This window comes from Ruditapes philippinarum, unplaced genomic scaffold (genome assembly GCF_026571515.1).
Source record: "Ruditapes philippinarum isolate M1 unplaced genomic scaffold, ASM2657151v2 ctg5762_1_1_1_1, whole genome shotgun sequence".
NCBI classification, from domain to species: Eukaryota; Metazoa; Mollusca; class Bivalvia; order Venerida; family Veneridae; genus Ruditapes; species Ruditapes philippinarum.
The window spans coordinates 32,830-57,441 of NW_026860723.1; the positions used below are offsets into that span (position 1 = coordinate 32,830).

A 24,612-nucleotide genomic window follows, 5' to 3' on the forward strand; every position below is an offset into this window, starting at 1 on the left:
CAACATCACTGTGAAGTTATGCACCTGGGATTTTGCATGTGGATTTGTTTAATTATTGTTAGAGTTATTGCCCTTAACTAAGTATATATTTGCAATTTTCAACTTATTCATGCATAGCTCAAATCGTATTTGATCAGTGTAGGCCTGAAATTTACAAGAATGTTGGTCAGCATGTGTACGTATGCACCTTGGGAATCGCTTGTGGATTTGCTCAGCATTTGTAAAGTTCTTGCCCATTAATCACTAAAACATTTTTAATGTTCAACTTGCGGCACATGAAGCCCAAAAATATTTGACAATAATCATAAGATTGTCAAAATAGTAATGTGTGGGGGCGTCCGTGTTCTATGGACACATTTCTAGTTTATTTTTAAGTCAAAGGAAACAAAATTTTTGAAACGAATTATTTTTCTAGAGTGTGATAATGGATCTTTTGGTAAAGACTGTCAGAATAAATGCAACAGCAACTGTTTAAGGTCAGGGGTGAATGCCATATGCGATAACGTGAACGGCACATGCTTAAATGGTTGCAAAGATGGATATCAAGGATCCAATTGTAATATAAGTATGCTGTTTTATTCTTATTTCTAACTGTTTGATAAAGTAAGATCTTGCATCTCTCTTCTTATCAAGCGGTATATCTAACAGGTTCTTGTATCAATAATTATGGTTAGATTTTTTCATATTCAAACAAGACTGGGTGTTTTTATTGGTGTATTGGTATGATTGTTACGAACAATATCTTGAATGGAGTCTTGAGTAAATAAGAAATTACAGAAAACATAAAGAACACCTAAGACAGAATTGAATATGATGAATACTCGGTTTGAGAGAGCCTTATCATTGACTGAGGTGAGTCATCGTTCTTGCCCCTGGCACTGGCTTAAGCAGAATTCCGCATTTCAAACATTACAAAACCGAGTTAAGAATACTGTATGAATTGATTTTCCATGTTCACTATTAAAAAGGCTTCACGACGAGGTATTCATTTCTTATCTTTATATTAACATGTTGTTCAAATTTCGCTGCTGTTTGAAATAAAATGTACAATGCAATTATTGCGGGTCATAATTAGATTACAGGTTTAGCATTTTTAATAATGGATTGTTGAAGTTTCCTTTGATTGAATCTCGTAAAATTGCTACTGACTCATGAAAGAGTAATAATTACTCCAAAATAAGGTAACATTGACTTGTAGCTTACCAAAAATATTTGTTGAGTATCTATCTGTCAGTTTGGAAACTCTTGACGTTTGTTTAAAGTAAACCTTGGATGAAAACATTCTATCAGTGTATATTAAGAAGAAGAGACACATCAATGATGTTCTATAAGGTAATATATGTTCATGAAATTGTCAAATGTCTCTTTGAATATTCTAATTTTCATTTGAAATTGAAAATAAAAAGGAATTGATTCATACTGAATTTTTAAAGCTAATTTTCTTTTCATTGCAACCTTTTTAACCCAAAATATGAAAATAGTGAAATGCGAAAACTTTTAAAAAATCGTAAAACATTGTGAAATGCAGAATGATCCATGTTCAGTTTCACTGAACTTGTTTGTTGAATGTTTTCGGACGGCAATAATAAATGCAGTTATTTCCTTGATTGTAGAATTTTATAATAATTTAAGTAATAGGAAGTTCGTGCGTATGTCAAAATACAAAATAACATTACATTAATAATAAAAACCCGCTAGGAATGCATATAATTTAATATAATTAGACATTCGATAAAACCCATACTTTTTCAAAAGAAAAATGCGATATTCACAACACGACACTTTTGAAGCACCCTCATATAAGCCAAATGACATCTTGATCTTCTGTCGGTAACTTATTCACTTTCTAACAAAGTGTAAATTAAAACATTGAAATAGGTTATAATTAATTATAATTGCAATTATGAATTTCTTTGTTCGACTGTATCATAATGAATGCAAAATATGTAACACCACCTTTTAGGTTTTTTGAAAGTACCTATTTATGTTTGATAACAAGCTAAGTAGTTAAATTATTTTCATCTCAAACAAGAAGATGTGCATGAATATAATGAAGACCTTTTTTAACATCTCTGTTACCTCTTTCAAACAATAGCACCGATGTGCTGATAAACATCATCTGTGAAGAGTAAACTCAGTCAATAACTTTTTTGTTTATATTTATTATTTAAAAAAGTGTATATCTCAATGGCAAATATATGTTGCCTCCAGGATAATTTCTTTTATCTTACAACTGTGTAATGTGCTGTACTAAATCTTTGGACGATGACAACAACGACGACACAACAATCATGATATCTCGGCTTTTTCTTCGGAGCAGACGAGTTAAAAATCGGGTTGTAAGAAGAAAGCGTCAAACCTATATATTTAAACAAGAATTTCAATGTGTCTAATTAAATGAAGATAAGTTTAAACATACTTTATTTCAAACAATGATACAACATGTTGTAAATACATTTACAATAAGTCGATAGACAAATGGAAAAGGATTTGAGCCGAAAGCTATAAAGCTTATAAAGGTCTTCTCCTACATATTTGTACAATGCAGTTAAATTAAGACAGTGTTTGCAATATTGTTTGAAAAAATGAAGTTAATTTTTAACATATTTGGAACGACAAAAAATCGAAGATTTTAGCTATTGTTCAAAAGATCCTTTTTTAAAGAATATAGATAATTCAATAGAATTAGAAAGACGGTAAAGAATATTCATTCGGGTATGTCAAGTTGGCAAACTATTTTGTGAATATATGCTCATGGAAATCGGTTACTTTTACGTATATATACATGAACTGCTTGAACAATTTTTGAATTAATGTCATGGCTAAGGTTCTGGTCTCCGTTTAGTAAGGTATGAAGTGTTATAGTACAGATGTTAGAAACAGCATCAAATAGTCTGAGTCTGATATCATTATACAAGTGACACTCAAAGAAAAAGTGGTGATTTCTTTCCAGGAGTCCACATTGACAATTTGGTGAGGGGGACATATTTTTTCTGAATAAGTTATGGTTTAAAGAGCTACATTCTGTTCGGAGCCGTGTGTGCATGACTTGCCATTTTCTTTCACCTATGTAATAGTATTTGGGGCATTTTTTTTATATTACCTTTAAGTTGCGTTTTAAAGGAGGAGAAAAATATTGAGTTTTGTACCTCTGTTGATAGTAAGTTCCAATCTCTAAAAGTAGATGGCAGAAATGCATTATGGTAAAGAGAAGTTCTTGTGCGTATTTTTTGCATGTCAGAAGCATTTCGTAAAATGTACCTAGACGTTTCTGCAACTGATGGTGGAACTAAAGACAATAAATAGTGTGGTGTGAGACCGTTTCTCATTTTGTTAAACAAAATGAGTTTGTGATTCTGTATACGGCTTTCGAGGTATTCCCAACGTACTTCTCTTTGAAGTTCCTGAAGAGATACAAGTTAAGTGGCCCCTGAAACTATACGGGCGGCTTCGTGTTGAATTTTATCAAGTTCAAGTTTTTCATATTGTGTACAGTTGATCCAGATTACATCTGCATATTCAATGAGAGGTCTTATGATTGATAGATACATGTATATAACTTCTAGTGATCTTCTGCCTAGTGTAAATTCAAGTTTTCTCATGATGTGAATTTTTTTCCAAGCCTTCTCTTTGATAGAATTAATATGTACATGCCAAGAGCAATCATCCGAAAAGTAAAGACCGAGATATTTATGACTATTTACTGAGGATATAGGCTGATCATGCATTAAAAGTGGCGTATGATAAGGCTGATTTGTTTTGCGTGACATGATCATAGTTTCCGATTAAGAAGGGTTGGATGTTACAAGCCATTTATCAGCCCAACTTGAGATTTTGTCGATATCAGATTAAAGAGTTGTCGCGGCAGCTATTGGATAGTCAACAATTATGTGCAAACTAGTATCATCGGCAAAGAGGTGTATGCTTGAGTTAAAATCTTCAACAATCTCATTAATGTATACCAGGAACAACAGAGGTCCAAGAATAGATCCTTGAGGAACTTCTGCATTTACAATTGACCAAATAGATAAGCTCCAGGTAGAACGACACATTGACGTCTGTTAGAAAGATAATCAGAGAACCAGTTCGGCAATTTTCCATTTAATCCAGCATTTTGTAATTTATAGAGAACACCATCATGCCATACCTTTCGGAAGCTTTACTTATATCAAAGCATACTGTTCTTACTTCTAATCCGTCGTCGAGAGCCTTAAATGAGATTATTGGAGATTGTGTATGCAAAACTGGTATGCCGAAATTCATAATTCTTCAAGATTACAAACTTATTGTCTATTTAAACACAATTTTGTTAGGGAATTATATTTAGACTCCGTACATGAAAATAGATATAGAGTAGCACTTACTAGATTTAGAACCTCTTCACACAATCTTTTTATTGAAACAGGAAGATATGATAATACCCAACGTGAAGACCGAATATGTAAATCATGTTACATGAGAAAAATTGAAAATGAATACCACTTTCTGCTTGTGTGTCCACACTATAGAGAGCTTAGAATAATTTTTTTTTAAACTTATATATTGTCGTTAGCCAAACATGTATAAATTTAATAATCTTTTATCCTTTAGATCAAAGAAAACATTGTTGGCTTTGTCTAAACTTTTGTATTTTGCAAATCAGAAACGTATTTCTTGATCACACATAACCATATAACAATATGTACGACACATAGAAACTTAGGTTGTATGAAAATCTAGAATTGTTTATTTTTCTGGAAAATATTTATCCTCTCCGGAAAATTGTTCTGTTTCTCATTGTATGTATATGTTTATTTGCATTTCTATGGCTATAAACATTGTACTATGTTTTATGCTGAATAAGGTTCGTATTCGTATTCGTTAAATGAAGATTGTTTTGTTTTTTTTAAATGTTACTTTTGTGTTTTCTTATGTCTGTGATAAATTTTGATAGTAAAAACAGGTTGATAAATTATTGTTTTCTTTATATTTTAAAGTCAAATGAAACAAAATGTTGAAACGAATTGTTTTTCAGAGTGTGAAAACGGATTTTTTGGCAAAGACTGTCAGAATAAATGCAACAGCAACTGTTTAAGGTCAGGGGTGAATGCCATATGCGATAACGTGAACGGCACATGCATTTATGGTTGCAAAGCTGGATTTCAAAGATCCCATTGTGACAAAAGTATGCTGTTTTAATCTTATTTCTAACTGTTTTATAAAGTTAAATCTTACCTGTCTCATTGAATGACGTGGTAAGTGCGAGCTTCCGTCTGTATCGCTGTCACTGGCAAATTAATATTTAGATAAAATTAAAATTAAACATGAATTAATAACATTGAAGACGATGATTTTTTGCTGCTTATTTCATAAGCTACAAAATTAGGTTTGTTTTCTTTACCTTTATATTAAGATATTTCAAAAATTTTGCTGCGGGTTGTAATGAAATGCCGAGTATCATGCATTTTTTGCGGGTCTTATTTAGAATAGATATGCGGAACTACTTACTCACAGGGGAGTATTTTATATTTTAAGAATGACTCCAAAAGAGGTAACTTTTACTAGCAGACTACCGAAAATATCTATCTAGTATCCAACTGTACGTTTTGAAAATTCGTGACGTTTGTTGATAATTCACTTTGGGTAAAAATACTCAGTTAATATCAAGGCGAAGAAACATTAAAATATTGTCTTGTATAAACGTCAACCGATCATGTAAAATGTTTCATATTATAAGGAATATGTGATCATGAAAATGTCAAATGTCTAATTGAATATTGTTGTTGTTTTTTTCTTTGAAACTGAACCTAAAAGAAATAAAAATATATACTGAATTTTCGAAGCTAATTTTTTTTCTCAGTGCATTCATTTTAGCCCGAAATGTGAAAAAAAAACTTTGAAAGGGTCGTTATCTAAGTAAAACGCAAAATGATCACAGGTTCGTTATGAACCTTATTGTTGCCTTTTTTTTGACGGCAGTAATAAATGCAACACTTTTTAGTTATGTGTCATATTGTATAATTTTATTATAATTAAAGTCGTAGGAAGTTCTAGCGAATGTAAATGTAGAGATTAACATTATATGATTAATAAAACCACTTTTAATGTATATTATTTTTTATATTAATATTATTTAGATGTTCGATATAAAACAATACACTTTCAAAATAAAGTGCGATATTCGTAACGCGAGACATTCTTTACATTGATGCCGCTTTAACAATATACAATCTAGTTCAGTATATTCATGTAAATTATCTTTCCTCTTTTTTATTTACTTTTTGTATAAAATAGCTAACATATTTACAGAATGTGACGATGGTAAATGGGGCATAAACTGTACAAATGATTGTGGGAAATGTTTAACTACACCATGTTACCATGTGAATGGATATTGCCAAGATGGATGTGCTGCTGGTTATAAGAAGACAAGGGATTGCCACACTGGTATTTTTTTATAAAAAGATGTATAAAAGTATAAAGCGATAACTGTGTATCTGAAATAAGTCGTATAGTTCATAACATTGTGGTAACATTTATACCGAGTTATTTAACTGAAATAAGATTTTGAGAATTTCATGATCGTTTTGATTTGGTAGCTTGCAGTTTCAATCAACGTTAATGACAAAAAAACAACAATTTTGTTTAAATTATTTAAAGAAACGAACAAAACGTTACATATATAACACAGATGTGATAAATAATTCCGTTTGAGACATTTAAGCGTTTTCTTTTTGATATAGCTTTAGATACATTAACAAATAAATTCCGCTTTCATTGTCATGTCTGTGTTAAGCATTCATCTTATATGAATCTCAAGTTAATCTAATAATTATCAGAAAAAAACTCATTAATCTAATAATTATCAGAAAAAAACTACATTTCCTTATATTTGATGTAGCAGGTACTATGTACTTCTAAATTTTAAAGATATTTTAACCAGGCACGAGACTAAACAAATGCAATTTGAAATGTGTACCAATGCAGTTAGGTTACCTTATAAAAATCTGGAAACAAAGTGATCCCTCGGAAGCATTAATCACAACAAAATTACATAAGAATTGCAGACACGGTTTGATTGAGTCTGTACATGAGGGATACTGAATAAGTGCAACGTCCCTCACGCCCCCTAGCACCGGCTTGAGCGGTACTCAATTCTCAACACTTAATAGTGCTGGTATCAATGATCCCGAAGGACCAAAAAGATATAACAACACTGAAGTGAAGTACGGGGCAACTTTTTACAGCTGCCACACAGCACTTGACACCTGCTGTTGTGAAGTATAAAAATCTGGAAACAAAGTGATCCCTCGGAATCATTAATCACAACAAAATTACATAAGAATTGCAGACTCGGTTTGATTGAGTCTGTACATGAGGGGTACTGAATAAGTGCAACATCCCTCACGCCCCCTAGCACCGGCTTGAGCGGTACTCAATCAATTCTCAAGACCTTTTTCACTTAAACTGATAAAAAATAACAGTATTGATGATGTTGCTATTACAATTATTGCTGTAAGTATTTGTAGCTTTCTAATCATTTTTTAGAATGTGACACTGGGACATATGGCAAAGAATGTAAAATCCGTTGCAGTAATAATTGTGTCGATGCATGTGATAAAAAAACAGGAGTGTGTTCTGATTGCAAAACTGGCTGGAAAGGAGACAGATGCACTGAAGGTATGTTAATTACCTTTTTTTTGCATTTGATCATACACAAAGCCAAATGGATTGAATGATATAAATTCAGGACTGATGATAGATGACAACCTTGAACATTTACAACAATTGTACCGAATTACTTAACTGAAATAAGATTTTGAGCATTTCATGATCGTTTCAATTTGGTACCTTGCAGTATCAATCAACGTTAATTACAAAACATGAGGGCCATGATGGCCCTGAGGTCGCTCACCTGTATATAGCCCCCCCCCCACACACACACCCATAAGATGTTTCATGCTAAACATCTAAGCACTAGCTCATTGGGCTTTTTAAAAGAAGATTTTTTTTAAAGTTTTTACTATACACATATAGTTAACAAGAGGGCCATGATGGCCCTGAGGTCGCTCACCTGTATATAGACCCCCAACCCCCCCCCAACGTTGCAGGGCCAATTTAACCCAAGGGCTTTTATTTGCACAAACTTGGTAGACACCCATAAGAAGATGTTTCATGCTAAACATCTAAGCTCTAGCTCATTGGGCTTTTTAAAAGAAGATTTTTTTTAAAGTTTTTACTATACACATATAGTTAAAAACAATGACACACCTGGGGCCGGGCCAGTTTTGACCCCAGGGCTTTTATTTGAACAAACTTTGTAGACACTTACTAGAAGATGTTTCATGCTTAATATCTAAACTCTAGCTATTTGGGTTTTTTCAAAGAAGATTTTAAGTTTTTGCTTTACACATATAAAGAAAATCAATGACCCCCGGGGCGGGGCCAATTTTGACCCCAGGTCTTTTATTTGAACAAACTTTGTAGACACTCACTAAAAGATGTTTCATGCTTAATATCTTAACTCTAGCTATTTGGGTTTTTTCAAAGAATTTTTTAAGTTTTTGCTATACACATATAAGGAAAATCAATGACCCCCGGGGCGGTGCCAATTTTGACCCCAGGGCTTTTATTTGAACAAACTTGGTAGACACCTATTAGAACATGTTTGATGCTAAATATCTTATAGCCATAGCTCTTTGAGTTCTTCAAAAGAAGATTTTTAAGTTTTTACTATATGCATATAGGGAATCAATGACCCCCCAGGGCGGGGCCAATTTGGACCCCAGGGCTTTTATTTGAACAAACTTGGTAGACACTTATTAGAACATGTTTCATGCTAAATATCTTAGCTCTAACTCTTTTGGTTCTTTAAATGAAGATTTTTTAAGTTTTTACTATATGCATATAGGGAAAATCAATGACCCCCTGGGGCGGGGCCAATTTTGACCCCAGGGCTTTTATTTGAACAAACTTGGTAGACACCCATTAGTACATGTTTCATGCTAAATAGCTTAGCTCTAGCTCTTTGGGTTCTTTAAAAGAAGATTTTTTAAGTTTTTACTATATGCATATAGGGAAAAATCAATAACCCCCCGGGGCGGGGTAAATTTTGACCCCAGGGCTTTTATTTGAACAAACTTGGTAGACACTCACTAGAAGATGTTTCATGCCAAATATCTAAGCTCTAGCTCTTATGGTTTTTTTAAAGGAGATATTTAAAGTTTTTTCTTTCGGTTGCCATGGCAACCAGAGTTCTGCATGGAATTAAATTCTTTAAACAATTTTTAAAGGTGACCACCAAAGGAACATTCCTGTGAAGTTTGGATGAAATTGGCCTAGTGGTTTATGAGGAGATGTCATTTAAAGTAAAAGTTTACGGACAGACGGACGCCGGACGAAAAGTGATCACAAAAGCTCACCCTGTCACTTTGTGACAGGTGAGCTAAAAAAAAAGATTTTGTTTACTTAATAGGTAATTTTAAAGAAACGAACACAATGTTATATATATATATACACACACAGATATGGTTTAAAGCAGATAAACTATTCCGTTTGAGACATAAGCGTTTTCATTTTGACAAAGCTTTAGACACATTAACAGATATATACATGTATATATATTTCGCTTTCATTGTAATGTTTGTCTTATAACAATCAATTTATTTCAATCTCGAGTTAATTTAATCATCATCAGAAAAAAACTACATTTCCTTATAATTGATTATGCAAGTACCATTTACCTCTTAATTTTAAAGATATTTTTAACCAGACACGAGACTAAACAAATGCAATTTGAAATGTGTACCAATGCAGTTAGGTCACATAAGCCTTATGAAATACCTAATAAGACCTTTCTCACTTAAACTGATAAATATTAACAGCATTGATGATGTTGCTTTTATAATTATTGCTATTAGTATTTGTAGCGTTCTTATCTTTTTTTTAGAATGTGACACTGGGACATATGGCAAAGAATGTAAAAGCAGTTGCAGTAATAATTGTGTCGATGTATGTGATAAGAAAACAGGATTGTGTTCTGATTGCAAAACTGGCTGGAAAGGAGACAAATGCACGGACGGTATGTTATTTAACTTTGTTTTGTAGTGTTTAATTACTATTACTTTTTATAAGGCTTTTTCCTTTGTCTAATTGTGATTAATTAGATGCATATAACAATAGTACTGTGTCATGTCTTTCCTTGATTAATTAAGAAAAAGGTAAGGTCAATAAGGCAAGTGCGATAATACATTTGATATTCAATCTTAACTTCTTATTTTACACTGGTCAATACAAATCGCATGGTATTAACAATTTTTAAAAATATATATTTATTTCCATCGGACAAGTGAGTTCGAATAAAATCATATTATTTAAAGACTGACTTGTGATATAAATGACGATTACAATAGAGTGATATGTGTTTACAAACATTGGCTATTGTAGCACATTTTGCATTTGATCATACACAAAACCAAATGAATTTAAGACTGATGATAGATGACACCCTCACACATTCTAAACTTTAGAAGTGATGATATACACTTATCAGCTGTTTCAAATTCAACCTGTTTGTAACGACGCTGGCAATTGATTGCTCATCGTATATGGACCTTATGGACGTTTGTTATCATGCATGTCAAAGATTCAAAGCGATTTTATTGAAATTAATCGTTAAACTAAGTAAAATCCCGGAAAGAATTTGGATAATAATGTCGGGATGTATTTGGTAAGTGTGAAAGAGAGAGCCATGTGACAGATGCAATAGAACATGCGTTTAGGATGTCTTTCAGACTTTTAAAATAACTCACCGGTTAAAAGATGGTTAGGTTTATTCTCAGTAATAACTCTCTTTGTAAAATAAATATGTTTATTGCTTTATCTTACGGTTTGTTTGCATCTTGATTATAGAAAAATATTATGTATACATATATGACACTAGTGGTATTAAAATCATGTTTAAATTGTGACTGTCATATTTTGAAGTATGTGAAAATGGAACATATGGTGATTCCTGTCTATTCAACTGCAGCAAGAATTGTGAAGGAATTTGTAATAAAATGAACGGGACGTGTAATCAGTGCCGTCAAGGCTGGTCAGGAGATTTCTGTGACAAAGGTAAGTTAAATTATTGAAACTGAAGTATATTTTAAGTTTTCCTGATTGATTAAAAACAAGAGAATTTAGGAAAGCTTACAGTACGCTGAAAATAACAAAATAAAACACGGAACAAGCTCTGTTTAATTACACCTGTTCGTGAATGGCATTGATACATGCAAGTTATCGTCCATGCCCTGCAGCACCGGCTTAATCGGATTCAAATATGACACACTCTTATTTTGTACAGTTTTTCTGTATTTTTTTAGCAATACTTATGAAGAAATAGATTTAGTATGTAATGCATTCTTTTCTATTACTAAATTACTTTATTTTTATTCAGCGTTGATTGAAGATTTTCCACCATTCACTGACGACACCTCTGCTACTTCCGGAATAGTTGGTGCTTTGACAGCAGTTGTTATTTTAGTGTTGTTGATAGGTGTCGCAGTATTCATATACAGAAGGAAACAAAATACTGAGTAAGGAGGACACATAATTGATACGATTATTTATCTAATGAATACGCTTATTTATTTATTGATGCTTTCGAATATTGTAGTAAAGTAGTTGGTCAAATTTGCATGCCTTTTTAAATATTTATTTTTAACGTATTTTAATTAAGGAAAACATTGTCTTGGCTAAAGCGCGTTTTGCATTACGCAATATCTTAATTTCTTTAGTTTTGATATTTTTTTTTTTACAAAATAGTTGTGGTACATTAAATTGTGTATGGACGATAATGGTTATTAGTTAAATATAAATGATTAAACATAATTCAAGAAAACTATAATGTGAATGTTTCACAATGTGGTTTTAATTACGTTACTATGGTGGATAAAAGTTGTCTATTGCTGGTTTGACGACATATAAACAAAGTTTGATATGCATTCTTACACCTTTACACTATAGTCTTATCAAACAGTGCAGTAAAGATACAATATCACGTGATACATGCACGACATAACAAAATAATGCTGACACTTTAAATAACGTCAGATATTACGTCTACACTCAACATATTTGTAAATTCTCTTTTTATAAGCATATTAGAATATATAAAGATATTATTTTTCTCTCATTGGCTTTCGTGATTATAATCCTGCGCATATGGACACACACCGTACATTAATTTACGACAATATACTAAAAAATATGCGAAGATAAATAGAAAAATCACAACAAAATGTCATTCTGTAACTTTTGTCTTGTCTTGCTGTTTAGCTTCATGAAGATATATATTTTTGTCTTTCCATTTCAAAGAAGGAGAAACAACGAATCAAAAACTGTTACCGAATCTATTCGAGATATTAAAGATGACAGGGCAAATGTAAAACTGGATGAACCAAGCAACAGCGTGTCGTATGTCAATGCATCGGAGCTGGTGCATAAAATGCGGGAAATCAATGCAGTATCAAATGGTATAATGTTGAACTGATCATTTTCAGTTATCATCTAAGTATATTCTTATTACCCTGCAAATAAACTCTGATGTAGTAAGAAAGCATCAATACAAACGAGACAATACAATTATATTTTCATTAAATATAAGGATGAGTCTGTTTACTAGTTAAGTTTTGGAATAAGCATGATAAGTAACATAAAATTCGTTTGGTAGGATAATTTAATTCAGAAGCTAGAGGTAGATTAACATTTGGTTGTAGTGATATGAATCATTATTACATTAGGTATCTGCATTTGTACAATCAATATAATTCAAATACTTTAAGATACACTAACTGTTTCTGTACTTAGATAAAGGTAATGGTAAAAGTACGTTTATTGAAGAAAGGAAGGTAGAGGTAGAATATTGTATCCCCAAAACTGCACAAGGAGTTCTTTTGTCAGAGTTTGAAACGTATGTGAGATCTGGACTAGCAAACACAGAGATTTTCTTTCAACAGTTTCAGGTAAAATAAATTCATAAAGAAGATATAGTGTTATTGAGTATTATGATTTAGATATATTTCTCTGAAACATAACCAGATACAATACTACAGCACAGCAAAATTCGAGTAAATATAGTGCATCTCTTTTGGCCATGGATGTAAAATAAATATAAATAATGTTGCTAAAACTTTTGCTTTATTGTTTGTCTATAATGCATCAAAATTCAATAATTTCGACCCTGAAAACTTTTAGGTTTTAGGTTTTCAATTTGAAATTCTTCTCTATGTTTTTAATGTTTTTAATGATTGACTACTTAGGTTGTTGTTCAACTAGACTGACTATTTCAGTTGTGAAAGGATAAAAACTGCATCAAATTAAGTATTTTTATAAAGTTAATTAACGAGAAAATTTAATTTGTTTACATAATCTTATAATCGAGTGTCGAAATAGTTTTGTCAAAGATTGTTTGTGTTATTAAACAAGTATTAATACAGTACATATGGTAAACAAGATAACATGTTCGTGAATTAAATATTATGATGTTAAGACGTGTTTTAACCGTTCAGAAATAGTTTCGTGCAATGTCCGACTCATTTTGTAGCAATAATTTATACTAGTATAACATATTCTTTTTCAAAATTGAAACAATTTCTTTTACAGAATATATAAAGCTTTATACACTTTAAGTTTTCATTTATTAGTAGTTCATAAGTGTTACATTAAAAGGCTACAAAAGTAGTTGTAACTTAGACTATATTGTCTCCAATAAATGCATAATTATATATTTACTTTTATTTTAATAAATAATTATATGGAAACTTTCAGCAAATACCATACGGCATGCAGTATGCCTCTGATGTTGCCACGAAGCCAAAGAACCATTGCAAGAACAGATATAAAGCTATGTATGCATGTAAGTATTTTTCAACCAGATTATTTCAACAGAAAACGATTTTTAAATATTGTTAGACTGGCGAACATTATTATTTTTATAGTTCTTATTTCATATAACATTATATCATAATTTGTTAAGTTCTGTAATTCATGTATCCAACAATTTGTTTTACACAGTATTTTGTATTTTCAGAGCGGGACCATTTGATTACACATGTTTTTTTTTATAAATATTTATAAAGTTGGTGTGAAATCTATGGAAAATGCTTGTCGTTTGTGTTAATAAAACGTATACTACTTATTAATCAGCATTCTTGTTAAAACAAGTGAGTGGTGGAACTAATGCGATTGTTTCAAGCACGTTTCAAACATAATCATTCTATTTGTGTTTGTGGTGAATATGCCTCGAACTATGGCTTTTTATGTTTTAACAATTATCATATTTAAGTTAGTAATTATTTCGTTTTGATGTACTGTCTTTCGTCTTCTACACAATATAGATAGTTTCATATTCAATATTCCATGGCATAATATGAAAGCCCAGAATAAATAAATTAATATAAGGGCATCTGATTTTTCTATCGTTACCCCTTTCCTTGTCGTCATGTAGCCGATCATTGAACATGCTCTATGTTTTTCTCCGACAGACAGAGCAGTAAATTGAGTGCGGGTACTAATACCTGCACTCTAGTTAACGCACCATGCATTTTTGGGTACACCCCAAATTTAAAATCTTTTCACATTTTTAATAGAAGTTCCCCCAAACACGAAAACAAAAGGGTTTAGGGGAAAAAAATTGATAAAAAACTTTATATCACCTAGATTTAAAAATTTCTAAAGTATAAAAAGATACACAGTTAGAGATATAAGATTATTTATATTTATAACCCCAAAAACGAAGTTTGGGGGGATATATAGTATTCACCCGGTGGTCAGTCGGTTGGTCGGTCGGTTGGTCTGTCGGTCGGTCGGTCCAGCGGTCCGTTGCATTTTCCTTGTCCGGAGCATAACTTGAAGACTAATGGTTGGAATTCAATATAACTTCATACAATGGTCAAGCACATTGAGAGGAAGTGCAGTGCACAAGAACCATAACTCCATCTTGACTATTTACAGAGTTATTGCCCTTTGTTACTTTTCCTTGTCCGGAGCATAACTTGAAAACTACTGGTTAAAACTCGAAATAACTTCATACAATTGTCAAGCACAATAAGAGGAAGTGCAGTGCGCAAGAACCATAACTCTATCTAAAGTAATAACAGAGTTATTGCCCTTTGTTATTTTTCCATTGCTTTCTTTTGTCCGGACTATAACTTGAAGACTAACAGTTGGAATTCAATACAACTTCATACAATGGTTAAGCACATTGAGAGGAAGTGCAGTGCATGAGAACCATAACTCCATTTTGACTAATTACAGAGTTACTGCCCTTTGTTACTTTTCCTTGTCCGGAGCATAACTTGAAATTTACTGGTTGGAATTCAAAACAACTTCATACAATGGCCAAGCACAATAAGGGGAAGTGCCATGCACAAGAACCATAACTCCATTTTGACTAATTACAGAGTTATTGCCCTTTGTTACTTTTCGATTGCTTTTTTGTCTGGAGCATAACTTGAAGACTACTAGTTGGAATTCAATATAACTTCATACAATGGTCAAGCACATTGAGAGGAAGTGCAGTGCATGAGAACCATAACTCCATCTTGACTAATTTCAGAGTTATTGCCCTTTGTTACTTTTCCTTTGTCTGGAGCATAACTTGAAAACTACTGGTTGGAATTCAATACAACTTCCTGCAGTTGTCAAGCACATTAAGAGGAAAATGCAGTGCACAAGAATTATAACTCCATTTGACAAATTACAGAGTCATTGCCCTTTGATACTTTTCCTTGTCTGGAGCATAACTTAAAACATACTTGTTGGAATTTAAAACAACTTCATACAATGGTCAAGCACAATAAGAGAAAGTGCAGTGCACAAGAACCATAACTCCATTTTGAATAATTACAGAGTTACTTGCCCTTTGTTACTTTTCCTTGTCCAGAGCATAACTTGAAAAACTACTAGTTTGAATTCAAAACTATTTCATTACTATGGTCAAGTATATTGAGAGGAAGTGCAGTGCACAGAAAAAGCATAACTCTTTTTGACTAATTTAAAAGTTGTTGCCCTTTGTTACTTTTTATTGTCCAGTGCATAACTTGAAAATTAATGGTTGGAATTAATGAAACTTTATACAATGGTCAAGGGGCAGTGAGATGAAGTGCAGTGCACAAGAACAATAACTCTATTTGGACTAATTACAGTTATTGCTTTTGTTACTTTTTTTCCAGTTGCATAACTTGAAAACTAGTAGTTGGAATTCAATACAACTTCATACAATGGTCAAGTGCAATGAGAGGAAGTGCAGTGTACAATAGCCATAACTCAATCTTCAGTATTTATAGAGTTATTGCCCTTTGTTCCTTTTCCTTGTTTCTGGACTTCTTACAGAGTAATCCAATAAAACTTCATTCAATGGCCAACCACATTGAAAGGAAATGCAACATACAAGAACCACAACTATCTGTAATTGCCCACAACCATAACTCTGTTTCAATTCTTTACAAGGTATTCTGTTACTAGTAACATCCTCATTTCCGAAGCAGTCTTGCGGGGGGTATTAATCACATTTAGTGATAGTTCTAGTTTCGTTTGATTTGATTTGATTGAAACTACACTCTATATATAGCTTTAAATAAGTTTGCTACAATTAAAAGCCAATTGTTATTTACATTACACCAAGTGAAGAGATAAACGCTTAGTATAAAGGATATTAAGATATGTTGTTTATTAATATTATTATTATTATTATAATTATTATTATTATTATTATCATTATTATTATTATTATTATTATTATTACTATTGTTTTCATTTGGCATAAAGGAGAAATATTTAAATTTTTCCATGCTTGATGATCTTTGAAGCACACAATAGACTGATTTAATATATATTATGGTTCACAGATTCACAGACTGTAAGTGATCGCCATTGTATAGTTGAGCCGCGCCATGACAAAATCAACATAATGCGTTTGCGACCAGCATGGATCCAGACCTGATCTGACCACATCCGCGCAGCCTGAACAGGATACATGATGTTCGCTGTCAGTTTCTCTACTTGTTATAGGGTTTGTAAGCCAACAATTTGGATCAGATGCGGATGCGCAGGCTGGTCTGGATCCATGCTGGTCGCAAACGCATTATGTTGATTTTGTCATGGCGCGGCTCAACTATATCGCATGCCTAGTTTACAAGAACTAGGAGTTTTACTTAATATACCACTGCTATTACGATTTTTTTTTAAATTTTATTATATTCGCAATCTTCTCTATACAGTTAATGAAGTATCTGTCATTTCTTTCTTCAGATGATCATTCTAGAGTGATACTGCGAACACTTCCTGACCAGCCAGGCTCTGATTATATCAATGCATCCAAAATAATGGTAACCTGATCATATCTCATATCTTAATCATAGTATTTGTTTTTCCGAAGAAACAAAAATAAGAAAATCTAAAATTTAGTTCATTTCACTTTTATTTTGTATTAAATGAATTAGGTCAAACGTATTTTTTAATAATCAAATTTAAATCCCAACCTGTAACCACAATTGATATTTAATACTTTTTTCATTGGAACAATGTAAACATAATAAACGACTTCATCCATTTTCATAATATTGATAACAATAGCATTCAAACATCTAAACAACATACCTGAAAAAATAGATTCCACTGAATAAACAAATAGAATTATAAATAGTATTCGTATCCAGAGCTTTACATACAAAGGTATAGGCAGTTTTCGGTCGGGTTTATTGAGTTTTAATATACTGTTATGACTCGAATAATCAATGTTTCTTGTTGATGATATATGTTTTCAGGGCAATACTGGTAAGGTGTCATACATAGCAGCCCAAGGTAATGATAGTTAAAATGTTATGTAATTATCTCCGAATTTTGTACATAAATCAACAGGACTTCCATTAAGTTACAAACATTGGAAGTCAAAGACTGAAAAACGTCTTTTACATACATTATATAGGAACAGAGGGAAAAAGCAATACATTTTGGAAGTCACAAGCCAAAATCTATATACATGAATGTTGGATGAGTTGAGTTTTGCATTTAAGTTAATGGAACATATTTCCCTATTTCCTTGTCTATATATTGTACTGTCAATATCTGGCATGAACCTCACATAACATTGATATGCATGATATATTATTCATTATTGTATTAAAGGAGAACCTTTTAGAATTGTAAATTAGCACCTTGAAATTGTGTATAATTTACAGGTATATATAGATTAAAATAAATATGAGCCGCGTCATGACAAAACCAACATAGTGCGTTTGCGACCAGCATGGATCCAGACCAGCCTGCGCATCAGCGCAGTCTGATCACGATCCATGCTGTTCGCTTTCAGTTTCTCTACTTATAATATAGTTGGTAAGCGAACAGCATGGATCCTTATCAGACTGCATGGATGCGCAGGCTGGTATGGATCCATGCTGGTCGCAAACGCACTATGTTGGTTTTGTCATGACGCGGCTCAATTATATTTTGTCTGTTTTAGGGCCAATCTCGAGTACTCTCGGTGACTTTTGGAGGATGATATGGGAGCAAACTGTTCGAACAATTGTTATGCTAACGAATCTTACAGAAGAAGGGAAGGTAAGTGCGAAGGAATCAATAATAACATCTAAAATGATTACACTACGTTTTTATACTTTTATTTCTTCACTCATGACTCCATACAAATACTTGACAGTACACCAACATTTTTCAAAGTTTGTTGGATTTTTTTAATTACCTATTTACATGTATGGGTACTTAAATAAATGAAGATAACTCGAAATTTTAAATGCAACTTTTAACCACGTGGTTGAGCACTACTGGTCTATCGTTCACTTTATAATGGAGCAGGAAGCTTACTTTTAAATAATTATTTTATTAAAGTTAAAATTTACCCTTTTTAAAACTTAAAAGGAATATTTCCGAAACTTAAAATACTCTTCCTTGATATGTTTTTACCAAAATATACCCATTAGGAACGATTTGGGTGAAGATAAAACTGATTCTTCGGATGTTTTAGGGGAATATTCCTCTTTTGTTTTTTTACTCTTGTTGATGATACAAGATAAAGAGGAATATTACTCTTAAAATGAAAGTTCCCAATATACTCTTTATTACATGTCATTGTTCAATACTATTTTGGAAATTTGTATTTAATTTTTTGCCACCGCTCTTACATGTAATTTTACATTTATAATGCAATAGAAATATCTTTTAATCCTTTTGTAAGGATTTCAAATGATACGTGATTAAGGCCAATTTGAAAATTAATGGAAACTGTTAGTGAATTCGGATAGTCCTGAATCGGATAAGAGGTTAACAACCAATTGACAAAATGCTGGTACGAATATTTTTTTCATGTTTCGGCCTCCTGTTTAACATCTTAGGTTTAACTACCCTTGAGGACATTAATATTTTTTGCCTTATTTTTTATTTATTTATTTTTTTTTGATTCACATGCTTAATAAAATGAATTATAAGAGAACTGGCAAAAATAAAATATCTAAATTGCAATTTCAAATGCATTCCCGTTTTCTTTCCTTAAACTATTTCACAAATACATGTTAAACATGAAAAAAAAAATGTAAAAAAAACCTTTTCTAATTTCGGAAACCTTTTTCTAATCCGGCAAAACCTTTTTCTAATCCGAACTTTTCTTCTAGTCCGAACGAGTTCGGATTAGACAGGTTCCACTGTACTATTATTCAAAACATAATAAAACATTTAAATCATATATAACTTTGAACAGTGGATACTTAATAAAAAAATGCGTGTATAAAGCATTTTGTGATTTAGTACAAGGAAATTAATAGATAAATGAGATAAAAAAATTCATAAAAGAACAGATAATAATTTATTCTTTTCAGTAAAAAAGTGAAATCAGGAATATATTTTAATATCAATTATGTATAGATGAAGTTGTTTCTTTAAGTTACTGGCCGGGAAAGCTGGAGGAATTTTTTTGAAACACGGGAAACATTTTTTTTTTTGTCCGAAATTAAAGAGGATGTTTTCGCGGAGTTCACGATTCGACGCCTTAAAAATACATTCAGGAAGGTGGAGTTGACTCATTTTGTTGAGGTTGTAACTTTAGTGAGTAATACCTCAGATGTCGGTAAACTGACATGTTTATGATTAATCATTAGCAGTTTTTGTTGGAACAGTGTTCAATGTTATTTCGTGCTCTTTTTTTCAATGTATTTGTCTTTTTAGTAAATTGTGTTTATTCCAAAGGACTATTGTATTATTTTACTAAATTCGTTTTTTTTTTTTTTGGCGTTCGTGGCCGAGGGGTTAAGGTTTTCGTTGAACTTCCAACTTACTTGCTCTTGTTATTTGGTTTTCAAATCCCACAAGAGACTGGAAATTCTTCCGTGTGTGAGGTAGATATCTCCAGCTAGCCAAAACGGAAAATTGTCAGTGGTTCTACCAGTGCCCGTTCGTGGTATAAAATTTAATGCACGGCAAGGAACCTGATGCCACTATCTTACAATTGTTTATGGTCTGATTTGTTTTTTAAAAAAGGGTTTAAATATTTGTCTCCAAATATTCAATTATTAGAACACAAACACTGACAGGGCAAGAACTTTGCGGTCATTTCCATTTCACTGCCTTTGGCCGACAAAAGATGTTTGCCCCAAGAAAGCACACGTATGTTTGTTTACTTTACATTTTCTGGCATCAAGTCCGAAATCATTTGATTGAAAAGAAGGATTCGACCTTGGCAGCTAGTCCACTGCAGGTAAGACAAGATATTCAAGATTTTATTTTCATAATTTTAAAAATAGTAAAAAATTTTTCTGATATTGTAGAACTCCTATTTATCAGACAGAATTTTATTTACATACATGTTTTGAAAAATCTCGGTGGATCAGAATTTGGTTTAGCTATACCGATGAAGAACTATTGGGGATAATCTCTAAATAACATCGCCAAGAGGCTCATCATTTTATACCAAATTCTCAAATCGCCAACTTGGGTATAATTTGCAATATCGTCATTATTTTTATCATTCCCTTTTTATCATTTCCATTTTATTTTATCATATTAATTAAATTATCTTTTATTATTAATTATTTACACGAGCCGGGTATTGGAAGGATAAGCAAACTAATTTATGTCAAGTTGCACCCTTTCCCTGGTTGCCGAACTCAGAACCGGAATCCTTGATTTGGGGATATCTGTTTTCAACGGTAACATATAAAATTCTAATACTTTTAACTTGAAAATATACGCTTTGCTTAGGGATTAAGCTTGCTTACGCTCTCTACAATTTTTTTATGCACGAAAGTAAGGTTCAATACTAGAATATAGTTTTATTAATGCCAATGCTTTTGTTAGTGCCGGAGTCCGGTCGAACAACTTTGGAAACATTTATCGGAAACTAGACGTTCTTTGTGATATGGGAAAGGGGATATGGGTTTGTAGATTGTATTCAATGTGTTGACGACCTTAGAAAACAGAGAGTCAATATGGTGCCCAAACAAAGGTGTATTGTATTGTATATTTAACTTTAATCTTGATAGAAGTATTAAGTGGATGGTTCAACTATTTTCTTATGATAAAAAATCAACCATTATATTTATTTAAATTTATCTCAAGTAACAATCAAAATAAACTAAATGTATATTTCCATTTAGGCCCAAAATTGACTGCACCAGATATTGTATGTTGCTAATATATTCGGAACTTTTAACTTATTTTGTAATTCTTAATTACAATGATTGGCTAGTTGTTTAATAATAAAACATTATGCAATAAACATGCCCTTTTTAAGAGCCAGAGGAAAAGAATATTTTTATTAATTGATGATTTAACAATTTTGCTCAAGATTGATGACCAAAACTAATTAGACATAAAAACAGATATTCACATAGATTTCGCTTGACAAATTATGAGACAGGTCGAACCCATCATTTGCTATGCCTAAATTTGAATGTTTACAAATTTGATGCCCATATTTACAGAATCAGTACCAAAGTATTTACACTGTCCCTGCAGGTTAGAAGCCACTTGTATTGCCATCAGAGCCTGCACATATGGACAACTTTTCATGCCCATCTACCCAATCATCTGAAGAATTGACTGATCCGGAGGCAGGAAAAAACATCCCTTTTGATATGCAGTACGAGGTTACACTTAAATTACTTCATAACAAGTAATATCGCCCCAACCAGTCTTTTAGTCAAAATGGTCATTTAATTCTAAGTACGTATCGTTAGTTGACATTGTTATTGAGCCTTAAACCATATTTCATGACAAGCGTCCAATATTAGTCCAGTTTTTCGTTTCATTTTGTATTAACAAGGTTCGAATATATGTGTATTCTTTCAAATACAAAAATGAAAAATATTTATGTCATAATTATTTAATCTAATTGTAATGGCAGAACCCATTAAGTCCGAAGTTATTCATAAAACTTTAAACAGATTGTTTTAATTTTTTTTCAAATCAAATATGTATTACTTTTAATTTATTAATTTTACTCCATCTTCACATAATTCGTAGTAAATTTTAAACACCCAAAAATTCGAAAAAAAAAAACATTTAACCCGCCGCTCTGATTATGTGTTTCCCCTATAATGTATATTTCGAAAATTTTTAGAAATTTCTTTTCCAAAACTACAAGGGCTATAGCCCCTTAGATATTTTAGCATTGTAGCCATTGTTTCAAGTTTAAACCTTTATTAAGATAATCCCAATTTATAGTTTTAAGTTAAAAATTTGCCCTGCCCCCAGGAAGTCATTTTAGCCTTTTCTTTCCCATAATTATAGGGTTTAAGACAAAAAAGGGAAACAAACTCATATTAAAAATGCTATTTTATACATGTTGTAGAATGTTATGCTATTTTTTAAAAAAAAAAAAGGAATTCACATTTTTGGAGTCGGCAACCTCTTTGCAAGAGAAGATGCTTTTTTTTTCAGAATATTTATGCCAATTTATTTGGAGGTTCTGATCTCTAACAAAAGGAGGGGTATTTGATTTGCTGTGTTATTTAAGAAAATTATTGAGCACATTTTAAGGACGTTATGATTTCCCCAACTATGTATAAATTGATTATTTTAAATCGTAAAATGTGTATTACTATATTTTTCAGAAATAGTAAATGCTTTTAATTAAATAATATCAAAATTTACGATAAATAACGTAATTGTATTTTTTATTTTTTTAAACTTATTACAGCTATTTAGTTACACTAGGTAAAATATAACAAAAGTTTTTTTCAAGAAGAAAACTTGATTTATATTTGAAAAACCAGTTATTATACTATGGCCTTTCATATCTTTTTAACATTAAGACTTTATTCTTACATTGTCTGTCATTTTGACCGTGCTGACAATGACCTTGACCCCCACATGTATTTTAGACGCCAAAAAAAAAAAAAAAAAAGTTCCGAAACAAACAAAAAAACGCCATCTACAACATTCTGTGTCTACCTTGGTTTTTTGTAATTTATGCAGTGTGGTTTATAGCCATTTCTTTACAAATGCCCATTTATCTTTTCTATTTCTATTATTGTTTTTTTTAAAACAAGGCAAAATTATTATTTCATCAATTGACAGACCGAATATTTTTTTCAATTCAGGGTAATTACAAGCAGAATTTTGGAAATAAATTGGATTCATCAGATGTCTTAAATGTGAGGAATAAAAATAAGAAATAAAGAATTAAAACAAAAACTTAGATTTTAAAAGTATAAAGTCATTAAATTTGAAATTAGCCGATGGATCTTTTATGTTAATTCCGATAAAAAAAAGAAAATTCGTTCTTTAAAACAACAGACTTACTCGTGTTTGGTTTGGTCTTAATGGAAATGCCTTAAATAGAGTCCCAATATATGTTTTTATTTAAATTTTTTAATGTTATTCTTTGCCAGATAAATAACCCCTTATTTCCCAATTGAAATAACTTGTTAATTTTTGGATTCTTTGGACGTATTATGTCGATTTTGATAAATTAAGGTTCAAAACTCTTAAATACTTTAATATAAATTCAATAAATTTTAATTATTTCCGACATTTGCCCTTTTTGGTCGTTTTGCGTTAGAATATTGAAAATGTTAAATCATTTTTATTATTCGGGGTTTCAGGACGTTGACGAAATGACTGTGAAAGTTTTTACTAGTGTTGAAGAATCCGAATGAGGAAAATATGGAGTAGCCCAAAAAGGGATGAAAAAAAAACAAAAATAGATTTACCCGATAATTCTTGCTCGTAAGTAACATATTGTTTACTTAGATTGACAATAAAATTATTTGCATTTCTAGGGAAGTCTGTGTATTTTTTATGAGTGTAGTCCTTTATTTTTATAATTCGTATATATAATTGCTTCCATGCTTGTTCATTTCTTCTTTTTTCTATTTTCTTTCTTTAATTTTGTTTTGCCCAGCTTTACGTGGGCTTTATAATTTTTCGGTTTTTTGATCAATTCTACTCAAGAAAATACTTTAAAATTATTTATTATTTATCTTATAACTCCCGGAAATCTTTAAAAGATTTTTACTAAAAAAAATTCAAAGCCTCCCTGAACGGGTTTCGAACCCCCACTAATGAGTGGGGAAGGGGGGTTAAATAAAAGTAATTTACGAATTGAACCATTCGGCCACTTGGATGCTTCTAAATGGTATA

At 31.7% G+C, this 24,612-nt stretch overlaps 1 protein-coding gene across 1 annotated transcript in view; it reads left to right on the forward strand.

Moving 5' to 3' along the window:
• The window catches only part of LOC132713188 (multiple epidermal growth factor-like domains protein 10), a gene marked incomplete at both ends in the record, with an annotated part of 33,102 nt that extends 14,520 nt beyond the window's left edge, over positions 1-18,582 (forward strand). The window contains 13 exons of the mRNA XM_060695673.1: positions 416-565; positions 5,015-5,164; positions 6,289-6,426; positions 7,528-7,659; positions 9,929-10,060; positions 10,966-11,097; positions 11,420-11,558; positions 12,340-12,497; positions 12,832-12,986; positions 13,792-13,879; positions 17,275-17,351; positions 17,790-17,826; positions 18,485-18,582. Coding sequence (XP_060551656.1) covers positions 416-565; positions 5,015-5,164; positions 6,289-6,426; positions 7,528-7,659; positions 9,929-10,060; positions 10,966-11,097; positions 11,420-11,558; positions 12,340-12,497; positions 12,832-12,986; positions 13,792-13,879; positions 17,275-17,351; positions 17,790-17,826; positions 18,485-18,582 — 1,586 coding nt within the window. The remainder of the gene's footprint in view (positions 1-415; positions 566-5,014; positions 5,165-6,288; positions 6,427-7,527; positions 7,660-9,928; positions 10,061-10,965; positions 11,098-11,419; positions 11,559-12,339; positions 12,498-12,831; positions 12,987-13,791; positions 13,880-17,274; positions 17,352-17,789; positions 17,827-18,484) is intronic.
• Between the last annotated feature and the right edge of the window lie 6,030 nt (positions 18,583-24,612).